Raw genomic sequence first — 20,183 nt, 5'->3', positions numbered from 1 at the left:
GTTTCCTGGCCCTGCTTTTAAACAGTCCACAGAGCACCTATAGCGGTTCCCTTGGACCCTACAGAAATCCTCCTGGTTTGGGGCAAAGATTGCTCTGACTAGAAAAATGAAAACTTTAATAATAAGCGTTATTACATCTTAAAATTATTTTGTTCTTAAGAAAGGGTTTTACTTTTACATCCTCACTTTTAAAAACACGCAAGGATAGGCTTCCCTTTGAATACTTTGCTCAACACTGGATATTAATCTTCCCTTATGACCTACGTTCTCTATCCAGGGTGACCAATCCCTTGATGTGAGTATGTGCCCTGTGCTTCCTGCCTGTGTGTGGCAAAGTGTGCCTGTCTTGTTGTGTGGCTGACACTAACTCTTTCTCACGGGCACCTCCCTGAGTGTCTCATGGCCCCTTCCTCTGGGAAATAGTGGTAAACAAGAGGAAATTAGGCTTACTGTTCTAGCTTTTCAAGAAAAGGCCGTGCTTATTGTTATTGTTATTATGGGGGGCAGGGGACAGCTTACAGGATGGACAGGTCTTGGCTTTGTATGCATGCACTGCACACACGGAAACTTTGCAGACATATTTTAGAGCATAGAGCAGGTGAGAGGAGAGATGTTGTCACACTGAGTAACGCTTTGTGTGGACAGTAGATGGAGCAAGAGCTGCTTGCATGAGGCTGAGCAGGGCCTTGGAGGAGGAAGGAATATGTGAGGAAACAATGGGGAGGCAGCAGGGGAGACCTACCTGTATCTGCTAAAGTGAGCTAGGATGGGGTGGTGGACGAGCAGGAGAGGTGAGGCTACAGACCCCAGACCATGCATGTCCCGAGTAGGGGCAGAGGAAAGCCTTCATCTGTTTTTTCTTAAATGATTGCATGCGATTTTATTCCTTTCCAAACTAAAATCTGAACCTCGATGTTTGCACTATACCTTCTGGTTTTGGGTGAGTTGCTTTTGTGTTGTATTTGCTTTAAAAAAAAAAAATCATAGTTTTTGTTTTATGCAAAAAATAAACTAATTTAAGCTGGAATGTGTCTGTGCGCCTTTTAAATTTAAGGTTTTGTGAAGTGAGTACACATTGCAGACATTATGTTTGGGTTGTGTTTGAAAGTAAAACACGGTGTGATTTCAAGTCATTAAAGTATGCTAGATTCTGATTTGGACTTAGGAAATACATTGTATGCAGGGATGTTTTAAGGTTTTCAGCTCGCAGTGTGGGTCCAAGATGTAGTTCTTGATACGAAGGTCAGTGAGTGCCCTTAAAAGTTCCCCTGTGGTTACTATCCTAGCTTTCTGTTTATAGTGTTAGTACAGCAGATAACATGGCAGCCATATTCAGAGCCTGGTGGGTTATGTTTCTGGGTAAGGCATTTGAAATATTTTCTCCCAGCACTCAGTAGCCTAAATCCTCTTCGGCGTTTTTCATAGAAGAATCCAGCCAAGCACTGGAGAGAACGCTCAGTTGGTAAAATGCTTGCCACATAGTCATGAGGGCCTGTGCTCAGTCCCCAGCACCCATGTTGGTTGAAAGCTAGGGGTCAAGTTATGGTCCTATAAACCCAGTGCTGGGCAGGCAGAGGCAGGAGAGCCCGGGTCTCACCAGCCAACCGTTCGAGCTACACTGGTAAGCTCCAAGTTCATCGAGAGATACTGTCTCAGAAAGAGTTAGAAAGGACCAAGGGAGGAGACATCCAGTGTTGCTTACCCAGCCTCTACATGCACATGTGTCAAACAATACACTTGTTGGAATTGACTGTGATTTCTGAATAGTAATTCTTTCTCATGACTTACAGGAGATACGGATTTAGTCGCCAGAGCAAAACGGAGAAGGTAAGGAAGACCTGGAGTGGGGATGGGAGGAGGCAGCAGTTGTAGGCTGGGTAGCACGGGTCCTGCTGATCAAGCACCGGGCTGTAGGTAGGCAGGGGCCCTGGAGATGCACTGGCCACCTCTGTCCCCTGCTTGTCCATCTTGGTATTTCTAGCCTGCCAACAGAAGCATCCCATAGCTACAGATCAGGGATAAGTCCAGCAGGCAGCTCACCAGCCCATGCCTGCCTAGCCCGCTCTGAAGCTGCTAGATTACCTGTTCTCTTTTTGGCTGGGCCCCAGCTGGTTTTCTTCCATAGACTGTGCCTCTGCATGCTTGTCTTATTTCTGCTGAGTCTCCAACTCTGGCGCTCTGCTCTTTCCTCATCTTCCCTTCTAGGCTGAGGACAAGAAAACCACGCTTGCTGCAGGGCTGTTGGCCACAGAGAAAACGGATGCTCATGAAGAAGATGAGCTTCAAGCAGCTGAGGAGGTATGTGCCGGGTGGTGACCCTCTGAGGTCCCCGTGTGGGTCATTGGCGGGAGATGGGCTCCCATCCACAGCTCTCTCTCCAGCCGCCTTCCTCTCCTCACAGTTCCCTTTCCTGAGCTGTTATGAGGCTCACCAGTAGCCCACATTAAAGCATCAGCTCGGGTTCCTCCACAAAGCCCCGGGCAGGCACCTGCCTCTGTCTGCACGGTCAGACCGCTCACCACTGTTCTCTTCCTCTTTCAGCAGCGCATTCAGACACTGATGACCAAGATGACGACCATGGCCAGTGAGGAGGTGAGGCTAGGAGGGATGGAGGCCGGGCCAGGGGACACCATCTTCAGAGCCTTCTGTCCTCAGCAGTCCTGAGCCCTGCTGCTTTTGCAGGAAGATTTTTATAATGCCTAGCCTTGTCCTTGGGGCCTTCTAAGAGGGAGAGTTTAAGGCAACCGTTGGGGCGATATATCCCTGCAGAGGTGGCTAACTGGCCTCTCAGGAAGAACAAGGTCAGTCCTGCTTCTCCGTAACCATGGGAAACCATCTTCTTCTGAAACCAGCTATGTAGGAGATGACATCCTGAGTTGCCAGGGATCCCTCTTGCAGATCAAGGCCTTTCCGAAAGAACGATTAGCTATGCCCTTGGATGGGATTGTTTATTTGAAGATCAGGAAAGACCTGTGGGAATAAAGAGATACTTTAGGACCTATGGTTTCTTTTCTACTTCTCATCTATGAGTACCAGGCCTCGACATGGGGATGGAGAAGAAGATGGAATCCTAGGGTACCCAGGGCATGTAGCTAGTCCAGGTGACCAGTGTCTTAAGGGAAGTTAGAAAGGATACCTGGGGGAGGAGGAAGTTAGAGGGATACCCAGGGCCCAAGAGAAAGTTTGGTAAGGGTATTCAAGACACAAGTTAGGGGATGTTAGCATAGCCACTATGTGACTCAGGAGATGGAGGGGTGGCTCCAGGGGTCCCCAGGGGCCAAGAAAACTAACACAGCCAGCCGAGTGACTCAGGAGATGAAGCAGTGGCTCTGACTTCTGTTCTGAGTCTTGTGAATGCGTCAGTGGTCAAAGCACAAGTCCCTTTCCTGGGTCAATGCTGTGTATTTTGTAACCATACCCAGTTCTATGGTGGGCAAGCGTCCCTGAGAATAAACCTCCTTTGTTTGCAGAGCCGCCTCACAGCAAGCTCCGTGGGCCAGATCGTGGGTCTCTGCTCTGCTGAGATCAAGCAGATTGTGTCCGAGTATGCAGGAAAGGTAGGTTGCTGCCTGCCAGAGCCTGGGGCTCAGGTCACACCTACAGCCTTACCCTTCTGCATCCTAGCTCCTTCCCTTTGTAACCATGGAGTCTGGCTGAATTCATCAAGCACATTCATCAGAAGCACCAGCACCAGGCTTGACCATGCATAGCTGCCAGCGTTTGCCCATGAGCTAAATTCATTTTGTTTGGAGGGGGAAAATGTGCCTTGAAATAGCAATCACATCTAGTATGTCGCATCTGTGGACCAGGCAATCATCTTTCCTTCCCTGCCAGGCTGCTCGTAACACAGGCTTGGCTTTCAAGTGGCAGACAAATAGCACTTTTGGCCGTTTCGGAGATAAACTCTGTAACTCAGCCAAGCCCACGGCAAAAGTTTTTCTCGACTTTATTAAAAAGTGTGTATAAAGAACAAAACCTCAGTTGTACTTCAATGTTACTTTTTTTCTCCCATTCTAAGAAGAGGCAGAGGGACCTTAAATATTTCAGCGATACAGAATTGAATCATTTTAAAATAGTTTTAATTTTATTTACTAATGTATTTGTATGGGGAAGCAGATTATCACAGCATACATATTGGACTCAGAGGACAACTCTATGGGATAGGTTTTCTTTTTCTCCCTTTATGGGGTTCCAGGGTTGGACTCGGGAGGTCTGGCTCCTGCAGCAAGCAAGCACCTTTACCTGTTGAGCCAACTGGCCATCCCAGTGAAGAGTCATTTTGCGCACCCCTGAGTTTGGTGTGGCTGAGCCATGGCCTGGGTAAGGTCTCCCTTGTTTCATTTCCTGATGCAGTGATAACATCCTGTACAAGAGTAGCTCCGAGGAGAAGAGACTCACAGTTCCGGGTTACCATCCACATTGCAGGGAGCAGTGTGAAGCAACTGGTCATACCACAGTCAAGAGCAGAGAGCAGTCAACTACTGCGTGAATGTATTCAGCTCTCTCCTTTTTCTTCTGTCCAGTCCTAGCCCCTGAATTGCTGCCTGCATACTTTCCCCTCTCGACTAACCCCATGAGGGAATTCCCTCACCATCACGCCCCCAGGAGCAGCTAATCTAGCCAGTTCCTCACTGAGACACCCTTCCTAGGGGAGTCTAGATCACATCTAGTTTGCATTACAATCAAGCACCAGATGGGTCTAGGGGCCTCATCCCTCCCTGGGCTGTGCTCCAAGTGTCCTGTCTGCCAGAGCAGTGTATTCTGTTTCTCTTGTCTCAAATGCTTGGGTAATAGAGTAGTTCCTCTCTGCCCGCTGCACTTAGCCTTCGGTAGTGACTGTGAAGAGGGTGTGCTTGAGGAAGAGGCCTCCCTAGTCCCTGATGGGGTCTCCAAGCAATGGCACTTCGGAGCAGGACAGTGAATAGTAGCATGTCTAGAGTGGGCTGTTTTGTTTTCCCATCATCCATCCACATGTGTGCTTCTGAATGTGGATTTTCTTGTCCAGCTCTCAAGAACTCAAAGATCCTGTCTGATCAGATTGTCATCAGAGATTGAGCCAGGAAACATTCCACTTACTGTAATGGTTCTATAAACTCAACAGACTGCAACGCATAGTTGTAGAAAGAGGAAGGAAGTCACTGCCCAAGAAGTGGCCTGGGTCTCCTGTCTTTGTTCTCCTGAGTGGCAAGGCTGAGTCTCTTGCAGTCCTAGATTGCTGTAATGATCCTTATCAACCTTTAACAGGGAGGGCAACTAGATGTGTTTCTGCTCTGTGTGTGTCTGTGTTTGTGTGTGTGTTTCTGTGTCTCTATCTGTGTGTTTGTGCGTGTGTGTGTTTGTTAGTGTAGGACATGCATGTGTAGGCCAGAGGTTGAAAATTGCTTGTGGGAATTGGTCCTCTCCTCCCACGCTGTGAGTCCTAGGGACTGACTTCAGGTTGTCAGACTTGGCTGCAGGCATCACCTCCTGAACCAGCTCACTGGCCTGCCTGTCTCTCTCTCTGTCTCTCTCTCTCTCTGTCTCTCTGTCTCTTTCTCTCTCTCAGTGGTGGGGAGGTTTCAAGACAGGATTTCTTTGTAGCTTTAGGACCTGTCCTTCAACTAGCTCTTTATTTATTTATTTATTAAAGATTTCTGCCTCCTCTCCACCACCGCCTCCCATTTCCCTCCCCCTCCCCCAATCAAGTCCTCCTCCCTCGTCAGCCCTAAGAGCAATCAGGGTTCCCTGCCCTGTGGGAAGTCCAAGGACCCCCCACCTCCATCCAGGTCTATTAAGGTGAGCATCCAAACTGCCTAGGCTCCAACCAAGCCAGTACGTGCAGTAGGATCAAAAACCCATTGCCATTGTTCTTGAGTTCTCAGGAGTCCTCATTGTCCGCTATGTTCAGCGAGTCCGGTTTTATCTCATGCTTTTTCAGACCCAGGCCAGCTGGCCTTGGTGAGTTCCCTATAGAATTTCCCCATTGTCTCAGTGTGTGCATGTACCCCTCGCGGTCCTGAGTTCCTTGCTTGTGCTCTCTCTCCTTCTGCTCCTGATTTGGACCTTGAGATTTCTGTCCGGTGCTCCAATGTGGGCCTCTGTCTCCCTTCTTCGCCTGATGAAGGTTAATATTCAGGAGGATGCCTATATGTTTTTCTTTGGGTTCACCTTCTTATTTAGTTTCTCTAGGATCACGAATTATAGGCTCAATGTCCTTTATTTATGGCTAGAAACCAAATATGAGTGAGTACATCCCACGTTCCTCTTTTTGGGTCTGGCTTATCTCACTCAGGATAGTGTTTTCTATTTCCATCCATTTGTATGCAAAATTCAAGAAGTCATTTTTTTTTACTGCTGAGTATTACTCTCATAGCAGCATTGTTTGTAATAGCCAGAACCTGGAAACAACCTAGATGCCCTTCAATGGAAGAATGGATCAACTAGCTCTTGTAGACCAGGCTGGCCTCGAACTCACAGAGATCTGCCTGCTGCATCTGCCTCCCAAGTGCTGATCAACTAATCTCTTATTGGAATTACTACTTCATTGATTTCGGTGATTCTAATGTATAGGTCTGTCCTGGTTTCCCATTTGTATTCACTTACCTTAATACTATTTGTCAGTATCTTTGTTTAGCTGTGACACAAGCTGCACTCTGCTTTCGTCTTTTCTATCTAATTTAAAATACAAACCGCCCTGTGTTTTATTAGACTTCTCTTTGGTTCAGGTTCCATCATGAGTTTGCTTGCTTCTTATTGCTCTGTCAGTGCCTCCAGCCAAAGACTGGCTGCCTCCAAGTTGGCCCCCAGTTGTGGTAAGGTGTGTTGGGTTTATTGCTGCTAGTGGTGAGGAAGGTCACACCTCAGACTCTGTGGTACACAGGAGACATGCAGGAGCATGGGAAGCATGAGGCTAGCCCTTAAGTTAGACCATTAAGGAAGGAAGGAAAGAAGGCAAGTGAGGGGAGGGGAGGATAAATAGGGGGAGGGGGAGAAGAATGGAAAAGGAAGCGGGGGAGGACTCACCATGCTCGGGTTTGTGTTGGGTGCTCTGGAGAAGAGTCGTTGAGTGTGTGGGTCTTTGCTCTGTGTTTGATGCTACTAGGAAGGGCCTGCAAACACAGCTCAAGCCCACTGCTTCCTTGTCTCCTGTCTCAGCACCATGGGTTGGCTTGAAACTGGGCTCTGGTGTTTCCTCTCTGATTGGCGCTGCCAATATTGGTTATTTCAGGAATAACACTGCTGTTTCTAGAGATGAGGTCGCAGTGCTCCAGAGACCCCGTTAGTCTTGGAAGAGCAGGAAGAGGCAGCCCTAATGCTGCTGCTCACCTACCACCTGCCATGTGGACCCCCTGTGCTTGCCAACTAAGTCAGCCTTAGCCAATATCTCTGTGGGATCCTGATGGGGTCCTCGAGGGTTCTGTAGGTCTGACTGTGTAGGTAGATCTGTCTTCTGGAAACACAGTCTGATGCCCTCTTTTGTAGGGAGTTTGTAACCTGTTAGTTCACAACTTTCCTTTTATGCGTGTCTATATGATGTGTGCACATAGGTAGGTGCACAGCACACATGTGGAGATCAAATGACAACCTCAGGAGTCAGCATTCTACATTGTTTGAAGTGAGCTTCTTTTGTTTTGCTCTGTGCTGTGTTGTACAGGCTTTGTGGTCCCTGAGTGCTGAACTATCCCCTGAGCCCAACATTTGTTTTCACTCTAAAATATCATTTAATTCTTTCTCTTTTACACTTTATTAATTTGTGTGCTTGTGTGTGCTTGTGTGTGCTCGAGGGGCAGAGGTGCATGCCACAGCTTACTTGTGGAGACCAAAGGCAACTTTCCCGACTTGGATCTCTCCTCCCCTCATGTCAGGCATGGTTACAAGTGCCTTTACCCAATGACCATCTCACTGGCCCAAGATGATTTGATTCTTCCAAGCTGTCTTCTTGCTTATGGCCCTCCTCCATCGTTGTACTTACTTGATGTGTGGATGTGTGCATGGACTACACTCCATTGTTTGGCTGAACAAGTCACTGAATACTACAAGTGTTGGTGCTGGGTAAAGAAGTGTACATTAGATCCCTTTTTCAGATGAAGAAAGGGTAGGTTATAAAGGCTCAGTTATTTCTGCATTCCTGGTCCAAATGCCTTAAGAGCAATGGTTCTTGGCTTCCCAATGTTGTGACCTTTAATACAGTTCCTCATGTTGTGGTGATCCCAGTCATAAAGTTATTTTCATTGCTACTTCATAACTATAGTTTTGCTACTGTTCTGAATCATAATGTAACTATTTTTAGAGGTAGAATTTTGCCAAAGGGATGGTGACCCACAGATTGAGAGCCATTGCTTTAAAACCTGTCTCCTTAGCCAGATGGAAGGTCACTGGGGGGAAGTGGAACTGTGTGTGCCTTCCATGGTTCTGACTCCTGAGTCTGCAGTGACACATGCTTCCTCAGGCAAGCTCACCATGCCTCCAGCTGCCTTGGGTGCTGTTTTGGGAAGGGTGAGCATGCTGGGAATGGACCACAGAAGTAAGGGAACCTGGTACAACCTGGGCTCACACAGCATCTCAAGGCTGCTGGGCGCTGAGGTTTCTTACTTTTTTAAACTTTTATTATTACTATTATTATTATTACTATTACTATTATTAGTGTGTGTATGAGAGAGAGATGGGGGGCACATGTACATGTTCTACATGTAAAGCCAGAGGACAACTTTGTGGAGTTGGTTTTCTTTTTCCACTTTTAACTGGGCTGTGGGGATCGAACACAGCTCATTGGGTTTGTATGGCAAGGAAGTTTTACCACTGAGCCACTTCTTGACCCACGGAAGCTATAGAAGGGGTAGCTAATGGTTTTTCGTGTCACAACAGAGCATTTTATAACATTCTCATGTAGCTATTTTTAAAATATAACATCTCAGTGCCAGAGAGATGGCTTATCCAATAAACGCACATGCCACCAAGTCTGATAATCGTGGTGGAAGGAGAAAACTGGCTCCCACAGCTGTCTTCTGATCTCCATCCATGTGCACACATGCACAGCATCCCAGCCCGGGTGCTGTGCCCATCGTCATCTCATTGCTGTGTGGAAATGTGTTTTTAGGTCCTCAAGAGGTGTATTTATAGAAGGTGTTCTTTCCCTAATCGCTCTTAGAAGGCCCACTACTCCTGACCTTTTGATTCTGAGGACTGTGTTCTGGCTGGTGGTCAGAAACTCGCCTGTGTCTTGAGAGCGCCTTTGCCTCAGCAGATGAATAGACCTGGGATTGGTCCAAGGGTACATATGCAAAAATACAAAGGAAAGAATCATTCCCCATTGCTATACTAGCTAAGCATGGGTTTGCAGATGCGAGTCACACATATACACAATGATTTTTATATTAGAAATTAATAAAATAGTGCTGTAATATGAGCGGCAGGGCTGCATCCCCGGCACCCAGCCGCCCGCATGGCTTATGCCCCAAAATAATTACACGGAAACTGTATTCTTTTAAACACTGCCTAGCCCATTAGCTCCAGCCTCTTATTGGCTAGCTCTTACATATTGATCTAACCCATTTCTAATATTCTGTGTAGCACCATGAGCTGGCTTACCAGGGAAGATCTTAACCTGCGTCTGTCTGGAGTGGGAGAATCATGGTGACTCCTCACTCGGCTTCTTTCTCCCAGCATTCTGTTCTGTTTACTCCACCCACCTAAGGGTTGGCCTATCAAATGGGCCTAGGCAGTTTCTTTATTAATTAACCAATGAAAGCAACAGATTAATACAAGACCCACCTCCATCAAAATACATTATACTTACATTTTTGACAAAACCATGCAGGTATATAATGTATCTTGCTAGTTCCCACCCCTCTCCCACTGGACCCTTCTTCCCAACAAGTCCTCCTATCTTGTTTTGTGCTTTGCTGCTGTGTAAGTGTGTTTCCTGCTGCTGAGTTTAACTAAGGCTGCTTGGGTAAGCACAGATGAGGAGCATGGGCAGAACCTTCCAGTGGCTGCACAACTGAAGAAAGCGTCCCTCTCTCCCCCAGCAGCCATCAACTGCCAGAAGCTCCCTAGGTCTCCAGGTGAAGCCCCATGAACTCCTCCCCTTCCCAGGATGGAGAGTTGACCGGCTTGATCTTATGAAGATCTTGTGCCGGTAGCCACAGCCATCTGAGCTGATCTGGGAGACAGTTTCACGGCACTCCTTGCCATCTTTCTGTTCCTGTACTCTTGCCTCCTGTGCTCTCAGAGGGAGTGATGTCGATGTCCCATGTAAGGCTGAGCACTCAGCAGTCACTCATGTTCAGTATTTTGCTCGGCTCACATGGCAGTGTGAACTGACTGGAATAGAATGCCTTTGGAGTTCTGTTGTTCACTCGCCTATCCAGAGTGTGAGTGACGGCAACCCTGCTGCTGGAGCATGCAAGAGAGAGCCTTGTGTCGCCTGGCTCCCCTCTGGGGTCCTGGGGACTTGGCACTCGTCCTGGCCTTTGCCTGTGCTTGCCATTTTCTTTCTCAAGGTCTTGCCTGGGAGCCTGGCCACAGACTGTTTCCCTTCAGGCCATTTGTTGTATTCTGTGGTTGGCAGTGTACTGGGGACGGCGATTTCCCACAGGAGCAGGCTGCTGTCGTGAAATTAGCACATGGTGCCTGGCCCCCAGAGGCCCTCAGGGCATCTGTGCACTAAATCTGATAGGACGGAGCCAGAAGGAAGATCTTAATGCTTTGTCCGCCTGCTTGTGTCTCCTGTCTTTGTGTTATTTAACTGCCTTGGTTCTGTGGCTTGGCCACTGTTTCTGGGTTATATATTAGAGCTTCTCAGACAGTTAGTTCTAAAGACAAGTCGGGGCCTCTGGAGATGGCTCAGTCACACAAGCGTAAGGACCCGAGTCCACATAAAAAGATGGGTTTGGTGGGCACATTTGTAATCTCAACCCTGGAGAGGAAAAACTGGGGGGACCCCCCAGGGCTCCCTGACTAGACAGACAGCCTATGCTGATTAGTGACTCCAGGTTCCAGTGAGGGACCCTGATTCAAAGAGAAAACAGTGAAGAGCTCCTGAATGACACTCAGAGTTAATCTGTGGCGTCCATACACAGGCATATATGTCCACTCATGTGCATGCATGCACACATGCACACACAATGTTAAAAAGAAGCAGAATATGGACCAGGGAGAGTGGATGGTCACATTCCATGGGAACACCTCAGAAGATCACTTCCACACTGTTGTGTGCCCAGAGGACTGCAGGCAAGGCAGTGAGAGACACTGACATCCTGATGTCCTGGTATAGAATTGTAGGTGCTCCTACATAAGTTGATAAGTTGAACTGGTGTGTGTGTGTGTGTTTCAGTGTTAGCAGTCCTGGTTTTCTTGTCTATTCCTGCTGGCTTAGGGTCACAGTGCTCTGACTTCTCAGAGTGCTTGTGAGGAGTTTTCAAATTAAATGTACATGCTAGGGGTGGGTGTGCATGCCACAGTGAACACACGTGGATGTATGCACTCACGTGGAGCTCAATAGGACAACTTGTAGGAGCCTGTTCTCTCCTTGTGCTGTGTGGGTCCCGGGGATTGAAGTCACATTGTCAGGCTTGGTGACAGGTTCCTTGCCCACTTAGCCCTCTCTCCAGCCTGCTTGTGAATTTTGACTTCAGAGTCACCGAATTTCACTGAAAGTTTTCTGGGGAAATTCTTGGAGACTTAGGTCTGCAGCTCTGTTCTTCCAGGGAGGATCTAGTTTTGCTTCTCAGGCACTGGGGGACACCTCAGCACTGGTCCATTGTAGGGTCCTAACAAGCTGAAAACTCTGGTTTTGTTTGAGACAGGGTCTCATGGAGCATAGGATGGCATCAACTCGCTGTTTCTGAGGATGATTTTGAACTCTTGATCTTCCTGCCTCCATCTCCTGAGTGCTAGGGTTGCAGGTGTGCACCACCACACTCAGCTCCTGGCTTGCAGTTTTTTAGGCATGCAGGGAGCGTTGTGGATTTAGATGGCAGAACTCCAGGAAGCTGATCGTCTGTCTTTACAACATTTCCTTGCATACATTTTCCTCTTACACTAACGCGGGCCTTTGTTAACCTACTGTAAAATCAGAGCTAGACATTACAAGATTTTGGAAAAATACCTCAAGGAAGTAAGCCACCTTCAGTGAAGGCATGTGCCTCCTAGATTGCCACATTCACTCACATTTTGGCCTCCCAGAATTCCATAGTTTTGTTTCAGGAGGGGAACTGAGCTGTACATTAACATCTGTTTCCTTGATTTAACTGGAGGCTTACAAGATGCCAGAGACTGAAGTTCCCTAGATCACTATGGAGGACTGAGATCCCCATGTGAGGTGGTGTGCAGGGGTCCCCTTTCTCATCGTAGAGTCTCTATTGTGGTAGGAAGAATGGACTAATACTTCCTGAACCAGAAGACAGTTGGAGCTGGGGATGTAGCTCTGTGGTAGAGCGCTTCCCTAGCACGTGCAGTGCCCTGGGTTTGATCTCTAGCCCTGAAAAAAGAGAAAACAGGGATGAAGGTTAATACATAGGTAACCTTGGGAGGCTCATTCAATTCTGAAAGGATAGCGTCTTAGGTAAAGTAATCATTTCTTATTTCTCTTGGGTATTTATCATTTTGAACTAGGCTGATGCCATCAAGTGACATTTAAAGCCGTCTCCCCTAAGATTGGGTGTCGTTTCTATCTGTCACATTAGAAAACATGAGATCTGCAGCAGACTGTCCTAATCCACACTGTGGTTTTACCGGCACGTTCTTAATCTGCAGTTGTTGAACAAAATGAGATCCACATGTCAGCCCCTGCTCCTCGGTGGCACAGGGGTGTGTTTGTCGATGGCTGGCCTTTGTGGCAGATGCTGTATTTTGTAAATAGACTGATAAGATGCCTGGGGCTTGAACTTCTTCCCATCGAGGGTAGGGTGTAAAGCCCCATCTTGTCTTCTGCATCCGACCAACTTTGTCCTCGTCACCTGCTCTCCCACTGTAACTGTCCCTCGGCCACTGTCAGATGGGCTGCGCTTGTCCAGAGACCCGTTTCTGCCTTCAGTCTGGGTTTTCCTGGCTGTTAGGAAGATAATTTGAAAGAAATAAAAGCTTTAGATTGTGTAATGAAAAGTATGTTTGAAAAGCCATCAGACTTCCATTGGCTCCTTGAGAACTATCTTCACTATAGCTCCAGAATAAACTGCTTCGTTTAAGAGCGTCCCAGCTGGACAAACAGCTTCCTGAAGCGCCCGTCTAGACTCACAGGCTAGAATGGTGGTCCTGCACATACGTGTATTTGTCACTGCACGTGGACTAGAGAACAGTGTCAACATGGAGCTGGTCCTCAGAGTTAATTAATGTGAATTAATGCTTTATAAGAAATGTAAGAAACTGTAGGGGCTAGACAGATGGCTCAGTGGGTAAGGACATGAGTTCAGATCCCACCATCCATTCACAAAGTGAGATGCAGCTACACACATCCATAATCCCCTTATGGGAAGAGGAGACCGGAAGGTCTCTGGGGCTACCAGTCATCCCAGCTAGCCGAGTCAGGGACCCCCGGGTTCAATGAGAAACCCTGTCTCCAAAGAGAAGCTGGGAAATAATTGAAGACTCCCAAAGCCAGCCCCTGGCATCCATATACATACATTCACACATGTGTGTGACCCTCATGCACAGGTGCACATGTCCACACAAACATGAACACGTGAAAAGAGAGAGTCCACAGAAGCACAGAAGGTGTATGTTTACTTAGCACTAACAGATTTTGAAAGCCCCTGTTTCTTGGAGCATATTCTAGTAAAGATATAACAAGGTTTTAAAAAGACTTCAGGGTTCTTCCTGTATGCATGCATTTTCTCTCTGTTTATGTGATTCTCAGTGAGAGAGTGGATTGAGAGAGATCTTTTCCTTTCTCCCTTGACGTCCTGGTGGGCTCCCTCCATGTTCTTTCCCAAACAGTGGGTCAATTGTTGCAATCCAGTCACTGAGTAGATTACCAAGTGGATTAATTGAGGTTCTTTAGAGGAACAGAGTGTGTGTGTGTGTGTGTGTGTGTGTGTGTGTGTGTGTGTGTGATCTCTATGATCCCTGCAGTTTCCTGCAGTTTCTTTAATTTTCATTTATAAAGTATTAATTCATATTAATTAATTCAGGGTTCTGAGGACCAGATCCATGTTGATACGTTTCTCTAGTGTAAGTGCAATGACAAATACATGTATGTGCCAGTCCACCTTACTAACCATTGAGTCATGTGCTTCAGGAAGCTGTCCAGCTGGGAAGCTTTATATATGTTCACCAGAGTGACTTACAGGCTGGGGTCTGGCTAGTCCAGCAATGGCTGTCTTCCAGTGGAAAGTCTAAGAATCTAGTGTTGTTCAGTCCATTGGGCTGGATATCAGCTGGTCTTCAACATACATCAGAATGCCCAAAAAGTAGGCTTTAATACCAGTGAAGGAATACTGTCGCTCCAGCCCCAAGTGTCTTCTGTTTCCTTCTGGACTGTCAGCCCACAGTATACAGAATGTTACCCCTGGCTCTTCACTGCACACATACCCAGCCCACTGTTCCCAAGTTCCAGAATCATTAAACAGCAAAACAAACCCACAGAAAACATTCATGGTCTGTCAGTGGTGTGAATAATTCAGGGAAAGCCCTAGCCGTAGTACTGATGCCTGTGCGGGTTCTCCCGGGTCCTCCTCCTCCTGTTGGCAGTCTTTGTCCCAGTGCCGCACTTCCCAGACTTCCAGACCCATGAGCCCCGATGAAACATGCAGGGACAGTAAGTTACCCGATAGATTTGCTACATTTTGGCTGGAAATCCATGATTAGCTTGGGCATCTGACTATTCAATAAAGCTATCTTTTGTAATGATCACTATTATGTCAGGGTGACCTTTCTGTTTCTATTCCCTGGGACTTCCCCCAACGTGTTTTTTTTTTCTAAAAGGAAAGTTTGATGAGTGCCTATATATGTGTGTGTATGTATGTGTATATATATGTATATACACATATGTATGTATGTATGTATACCGCATATTGCATGGCCAGAAGAGGGCATCAGATCCCCTGGAACAGGCATTACGAACAGTTATGAGCCACCATCTAGATGCTGAGAACTGAACCAGGGTCCTGTGCAGTAGCAGTATGTACTTAATGGTTGAGCCATCTCTTCAGGCTCCTCCACTCCCTACCAGGCTGAGACAAAAGTTTCTATTAACTTTCTATACCAAGTTGCTTCCTTCCTTTAAAAAATTACATTTATTCATTTGTGGGACTGGTAGGGGTGGTGGATCAGGGAGCATACATGTAACTCAAAGGACAGCTGCTGGGCATAGGTTCTGCTCCCCATGATGAGCCTGGGGAATCAGTGGCCCACCATGCCTTTACCACCGAACCATCTCTTCAGCCCTTGCTTCCTTCTTTGCATCATTTCTTAGTAATTGTCATTAACCCTTCTAGAAAATGTCAGTCACCCACCCTGTGACACTACCCAGAAATCTCTCCTTTACCTGCCTCCAGTTCTTACAGTCCCTGTGTCTGCTTGGCCTTCTCTGTCCCCTCCTCACTCGTCCATTTCCAGAGGTTTACTCCTCTTGGCCTCTCTTGGCAACTTTCTCCTTCTTGTGCTTCTCTTAAGTCAGAAGAACAGACGTAGGGAATAGTTGAGAGTGGTCTGAGCAGGGGGACCTGCTGCTTGGTATTATACATGCTCGGAAATGACTAGACTTTGCAACTGTGTATTTATAAAATTTTAATGAAAGTGAATCAATATATAGCTTTTTTCATTTTTATTACATGATTTATTTATTGTATGTGTTTACACATTTGCCACTTTACACATGTGGAGATTAGAGGACAGCCTATACCCGTGGAAGTCTCCAGCCGAAGTTTTGGGGGGTCTAACTCATCAGGTGTGGTGGCAAATGCTTTTACCCACTTAGCTGTCTCCAATTTGTAACTCTTGATGTTTCCAGATGGTTTCATAAAGAAACCACTAAGACATCCCGTATCCCCGCTAAGACCCACCACAAATGCTGTTGCCTGGATGGTTTCAGCGTAACCATAGCTGGGCAGCCTATACCCATGTGTTCCCCTGCTCCCACGCAGACTTTGATGACGTCAGACTTTCCCTGTCTGGATTTCGGTTCTGGGCAGGACATTGTAGATGCCCTGGCTGGGTGAGACCAGCTGCCTAGAACTGCCTTGCTCATACTGAGTACGGATGGACAACCTGAATGGATCTGAGCTCATTTTCTGCCTTGGGTTTTCCCACAGCAGTCCAAGCTGTCTGCTGAAGAAAGTCCAGAAAAGTTAGGAACCTCCCAGCTGCATCAACGGAAAGTCATTTCCTTGAATAAACAGATTCTGCAGAAGACCAAACATCTAGAAGAGGTGAGTGTTTTTAGAATTCCACTCGAGTTAATGAAACTTCTTCCAAGGGGAAGAATCAGAAGATGAATGAAGAGCCTTGTGGTAGACTGGTTAAAGGGGGCACTGGCTCAGGCACACTGCAGCCTTCAGTGCTGTTTAGCTGCATGCATTTTTGTAAGTAAAGTTATGTGGATGATGTGTGCATGTGTGGGTGTTTGCGAGTATGTGGGGGTACTTAGTGTACATACCTGTGCCTGATGGGTGTGCAGGAGCTAGAGACTGTTGTTGGTGTCTTCCTTAATCACTGTCCACTTAATTTACTAAGGCAAGGTCTCTCTGAACCAGCTTGGCTTGTCTCGCTAGCTAAATTGCCAGGGATATCCCTTGTCTCTGCCTCCTAAGTGCTGGAATTAGAGGCAAGTTGCCACGCTCACCTAGCTTTTCACATTGACCCCGGTGACCCAGTCTTCAGTCTTCAGGACTGCATGGTAGGCACTTTGTTCACTAGCCCTCTCCCCATCCACATGAGTTAAGTTTCACTGGAACAGCTAAACACATTTGCTCTCCTGTTTTTCTGTGACTGCTTTCAAGCTACTATAACAGCATTGAGTAGTTGTGGTGGGGACCAAACAACACACAAAGCCTAAACTGTATACTGCCTGGTCTCTTATAGGTAAAGTTTATCAACCCCTGTCACGGAAAATGCAGGGCAAGGCAGGAGAGATGGCAGCTCTCAAGAGCTCTCGTTGCTCTTGAAGAGGACATGAGTTCTGGTTCCCAGCACCCACATTTGCAGCCCACAGCTGGCTGTAACTACAGATTTTTTTTTGAGACAAGTTCTCTGTATATCTTTGTCCTGGAATAACTCTGTAGACCAGGCTGTCCTTGAACTCTCAGAGATCCTTCAGTCTCTGCCTCCCCATTGGGATTAAAGGCGTGTGCTACCACACCTTGAAGTCACAGAGTTGAACTCCGAGGTCAATCTACCTCTGCCTTCCAAGTATTGGGATTAAAGGTGTGAACCACCACACCCAACTACTCTGTTTCTTTCTTTCTTTTTTACTTTTAAGAACTTTAACCTTTAGCCTACATAGATTTTTTTTAACACATAGTAAACCATTTAGACATTTTCTTCTACTTTGAATCTTTCTTTTACTGTATATGTCTCTTTTGTGACCACAAGAGTCTTTAATTTACTGAGCAACATGGGTAGGATTAAAGCTGTGTCTTTGGCAGCTGGATCCAGCCCACTCCTTAGCTTTCCAACCTCATGGCGGAGGTACCGGCTGTAGCCATTTTTATTGCCACAACTCTATGGCGTTTCAAGGTCCCTGCCAGCAAGCAAGCTGCAGCACTGCACTCAGAAAACACACTCAAACACTCTGTAGTCAGATTGCCTGCCTGAAAGAGTCAGAGTTTGCCCTGGCAGGACAGACCAGAACACCAGCATTTTGAAACAGCCACCAGGTCAGACATGCTGAATCTTTCCCGGTAAGACTGGTGCTACACAGATTACTAAATATGGGTTAGGCAAGATAAGTCACCACCTCGTGGTTCTACACACATTAATAGAAATGGGCCAAGCAGTGTTTATATGAATACAGTTTGTGTGTTGTTATTTTGGGGCATAAGCTAGCCAAGCGGCCGGGAGCTAGGTGGCAGGAACGCTGCCCGTAGCTCCTACTACAGAGGTCTGCGTGGAGATGTTGAGGGACCAGGTGGAGGCTTAGGAAGCAACATAAGCAAAGATGAAGGGAGGAAGAGTTGGCCAGCTCCTTCCTGTCTGATGGTTGAGGAGTCTTGAGTGAGGTGTGCAGTGGGCAGACCCATAACGGAGCACCTTCCAGGTCCATGTTAGGACTGTGGAAGCCACAGAGGACTGCAGCAGGGTCGTGGCATGCCACTGCCTGTTGGTGTGTATGATGTGGGATATGGGCAGCAGGCTCAGGGAGTCCCAGACCTTCAGAAGACGGTGCAGTAGGTGAGCTGGTGATGGCAGGAGTGGAAGAAACAAACCATTGTTTCCCGTTTATTTCTGAGAGCAGTGCACATATGTCATGGAAGCCAGTAGACAGTTGGCTGGGTTCAGTTCTTCCCATCTACCAAATGGGTCCTGAGGACTGAACTTGGGTCATCAGACTTGGTGGCCAGCAGTTTACAACCTAAGCTGTTCCACCAGTCCCAAATGATCTTTTTAAGAGAGCTATTGGTCATTTATAGGTCTTGGTGACAGGTGGGACTGTTTTGGAAGACCTTCATTTATTCTCCTAGGAAAGCAGACCATAAAGAAGGCAGGGAGTGACTTAGGGACAGTCTTTGGATGATAAAAGTCTGCATGCCTGCTGGGGACACGGCTCAGTTGGTAAAGGGCTGGGTGCAAGCATGACACCCCAAGCTCAACTCCCCAAGACCCATTTGGAAAGCCTGGCCTTCAGTTTATAATCCTAGGAATGGGGAGGTCTGTGGGTGGAATTCAGTGGAAGACTCCATGTTATTCCACAGGTTAACTCCCTAGCACCAAAATAAGTAAACATAGAACTGTTTTAAAAATAAAATGAAAGTCCTGCAGTTTAAATGTTTCAGTCTTTCTGGTCTTTACCTCCTCACTGTAAAAGGAGGATTCCATCACTGCCTGGACTGAGAAAGGGATTCCATTCAAGCAAATGTCCTTTCTCTCTCACAGCTGCAAACGAATCACACCAGCCTCCAGGCCAAGTACAGTGACATGAAGAAGACACTGACAGAGGTAAGCATCTGTCCCCTCCTTCCTTACTGTGACCTCAGGGCCCACAGCTTCCTCTCCCGGGTCAGATCACAGCAGTGTGGATAAACTGATGGTGTGGGTCAAGCACCACCATGAAACTCCCCTCCCCTGCTGTGGACCAGACTGTGAGGCTGGCTTCCTGCCACCGCAGCTGATGAGACAGCGTTCCTCCGGCAGCACTGGACAGACATGGCCATGCCGGGCTCTCTCATGATGCAGACCTAATCTGCATTTCTACGAAGCCTGCCCTTCCAGGTAGACTAATGTGATGAATGCAGGCTGCTTTTGCCACTTCAGTGAAGTGGAAGGTGGCAGACAGGTGGTGACAGCAATGACAGACACCCTTGGAGACAACCATACAGCCACCCCAGGAAAGCCAGAACCTAACTGGCTACCGCATCAGTGGCGTGGGCTACCAGCTGTAATCTCTCTGGTTCGCAATCCAGTTCCCTAGATGGAAGCCCAGTTCCTTTTTAGATGAATACTGTCTTCCTAGGTCCCTGGTATAACGTGTATATTTCTTTATAGTTGTTTTTTAGTCGGGTCCACTTGTAAGCTGATCCACCATGTTTGTCTGTCTTCAGATGTTTGAGGACTCTTGGTTATACATTCATCTGGTTTAAATTTCCTCTCACCAATGCTATGTACATGCCACAGCTACTTGGCTTGTTACTGTGACAGAACCCATGACAAGAAGTAGCTTAAGGAGGGGAAGGCTTTAGTCTGGCTCGCAGCTGAAGTACGCAGTCTTTCATGGTGGAGAAGGCAAAGCAGCAGGAACCTGAAGCAGCTGGCCCCAGCACACAGAGTCAGGAAGCAGACAGATGAATGCCAGCGCCTAGCTCATGTTCTCCTTTTCTGCAGTTTAGACGCCAGCCCAGGAGGTGGCGCCTCCCACTTGTCGGGTAGACTTTCCTAGAGGCTAGACTGCCCTGGCTGATCTGTCACAGGTGTGCCCAGAGCCTGTCTCTGGTGGCTCTAGATCCTGTCAAGCTGACAGTATGAACTCACAGCAGCTCGCTTCCACTGTTTTTCTGGACGGGTGCTGCCTTCTCTGTGGTAAATCAGCTCGTGGCAACAGACACTCAGAGCTG

The 20,183-nt window shown here is 47.3% G+C and overlaps 1 protein-coding gene across 1 annotated transcript in view; it reads left to right on the top strand.

Annotated features, from left to right (window-relative positions):
- The window catches only part of Ccdc93 (coiled-coil domain containing 93), a 68,839-nt gene that overhangs the window by 26,669 nt on the left and 21,987 nt on the right, over positions 1–20,183 (top strand). Inside the window, exons 8-13 of the mRNA XM_057769461.1 lie at positions 1,791–1,827; positions 2,206–2,298; positions 2,542–2,592; positions 3,471–3,557; positions 16,230–16,346; positions 19,009–19,071. Of these exons, the coding sequence (XP_057625444.1) occupies positions 1,791–1,827; positions 2,206–2,298; positions 2,542–2,592; positions 3,471–3,557; positions 16,230–16,346; positions 19,009–19,071 (448 nt within the window). The remainder of the gene's footprint in view (positions 1–1,790; positions 1,828–2,205; positions 2,299–2,541; positions 2,593–3,470; positions 3,558–16,229; positions 16,347–19,008; positions 19,072–20,183) is intronic.

Source organism: Chionomys nivalis, chromosome 5 (genome assembly GCF_950005125.1).
Source record: "Chionomys nivalis chromosome 5, mChiNiv1.1, whole genome shotgun sequence".
In the NCBI taxonomy this organism is placed as follows: Eukaryota; Metazoa; Chordata; class Mammalia; order Rodentia; family Cricetidae; genus Chionomys; species Chionomys nivalis.
This window is presented reverse-complemented; position numbering and strand designations above follow the sequence as displayed.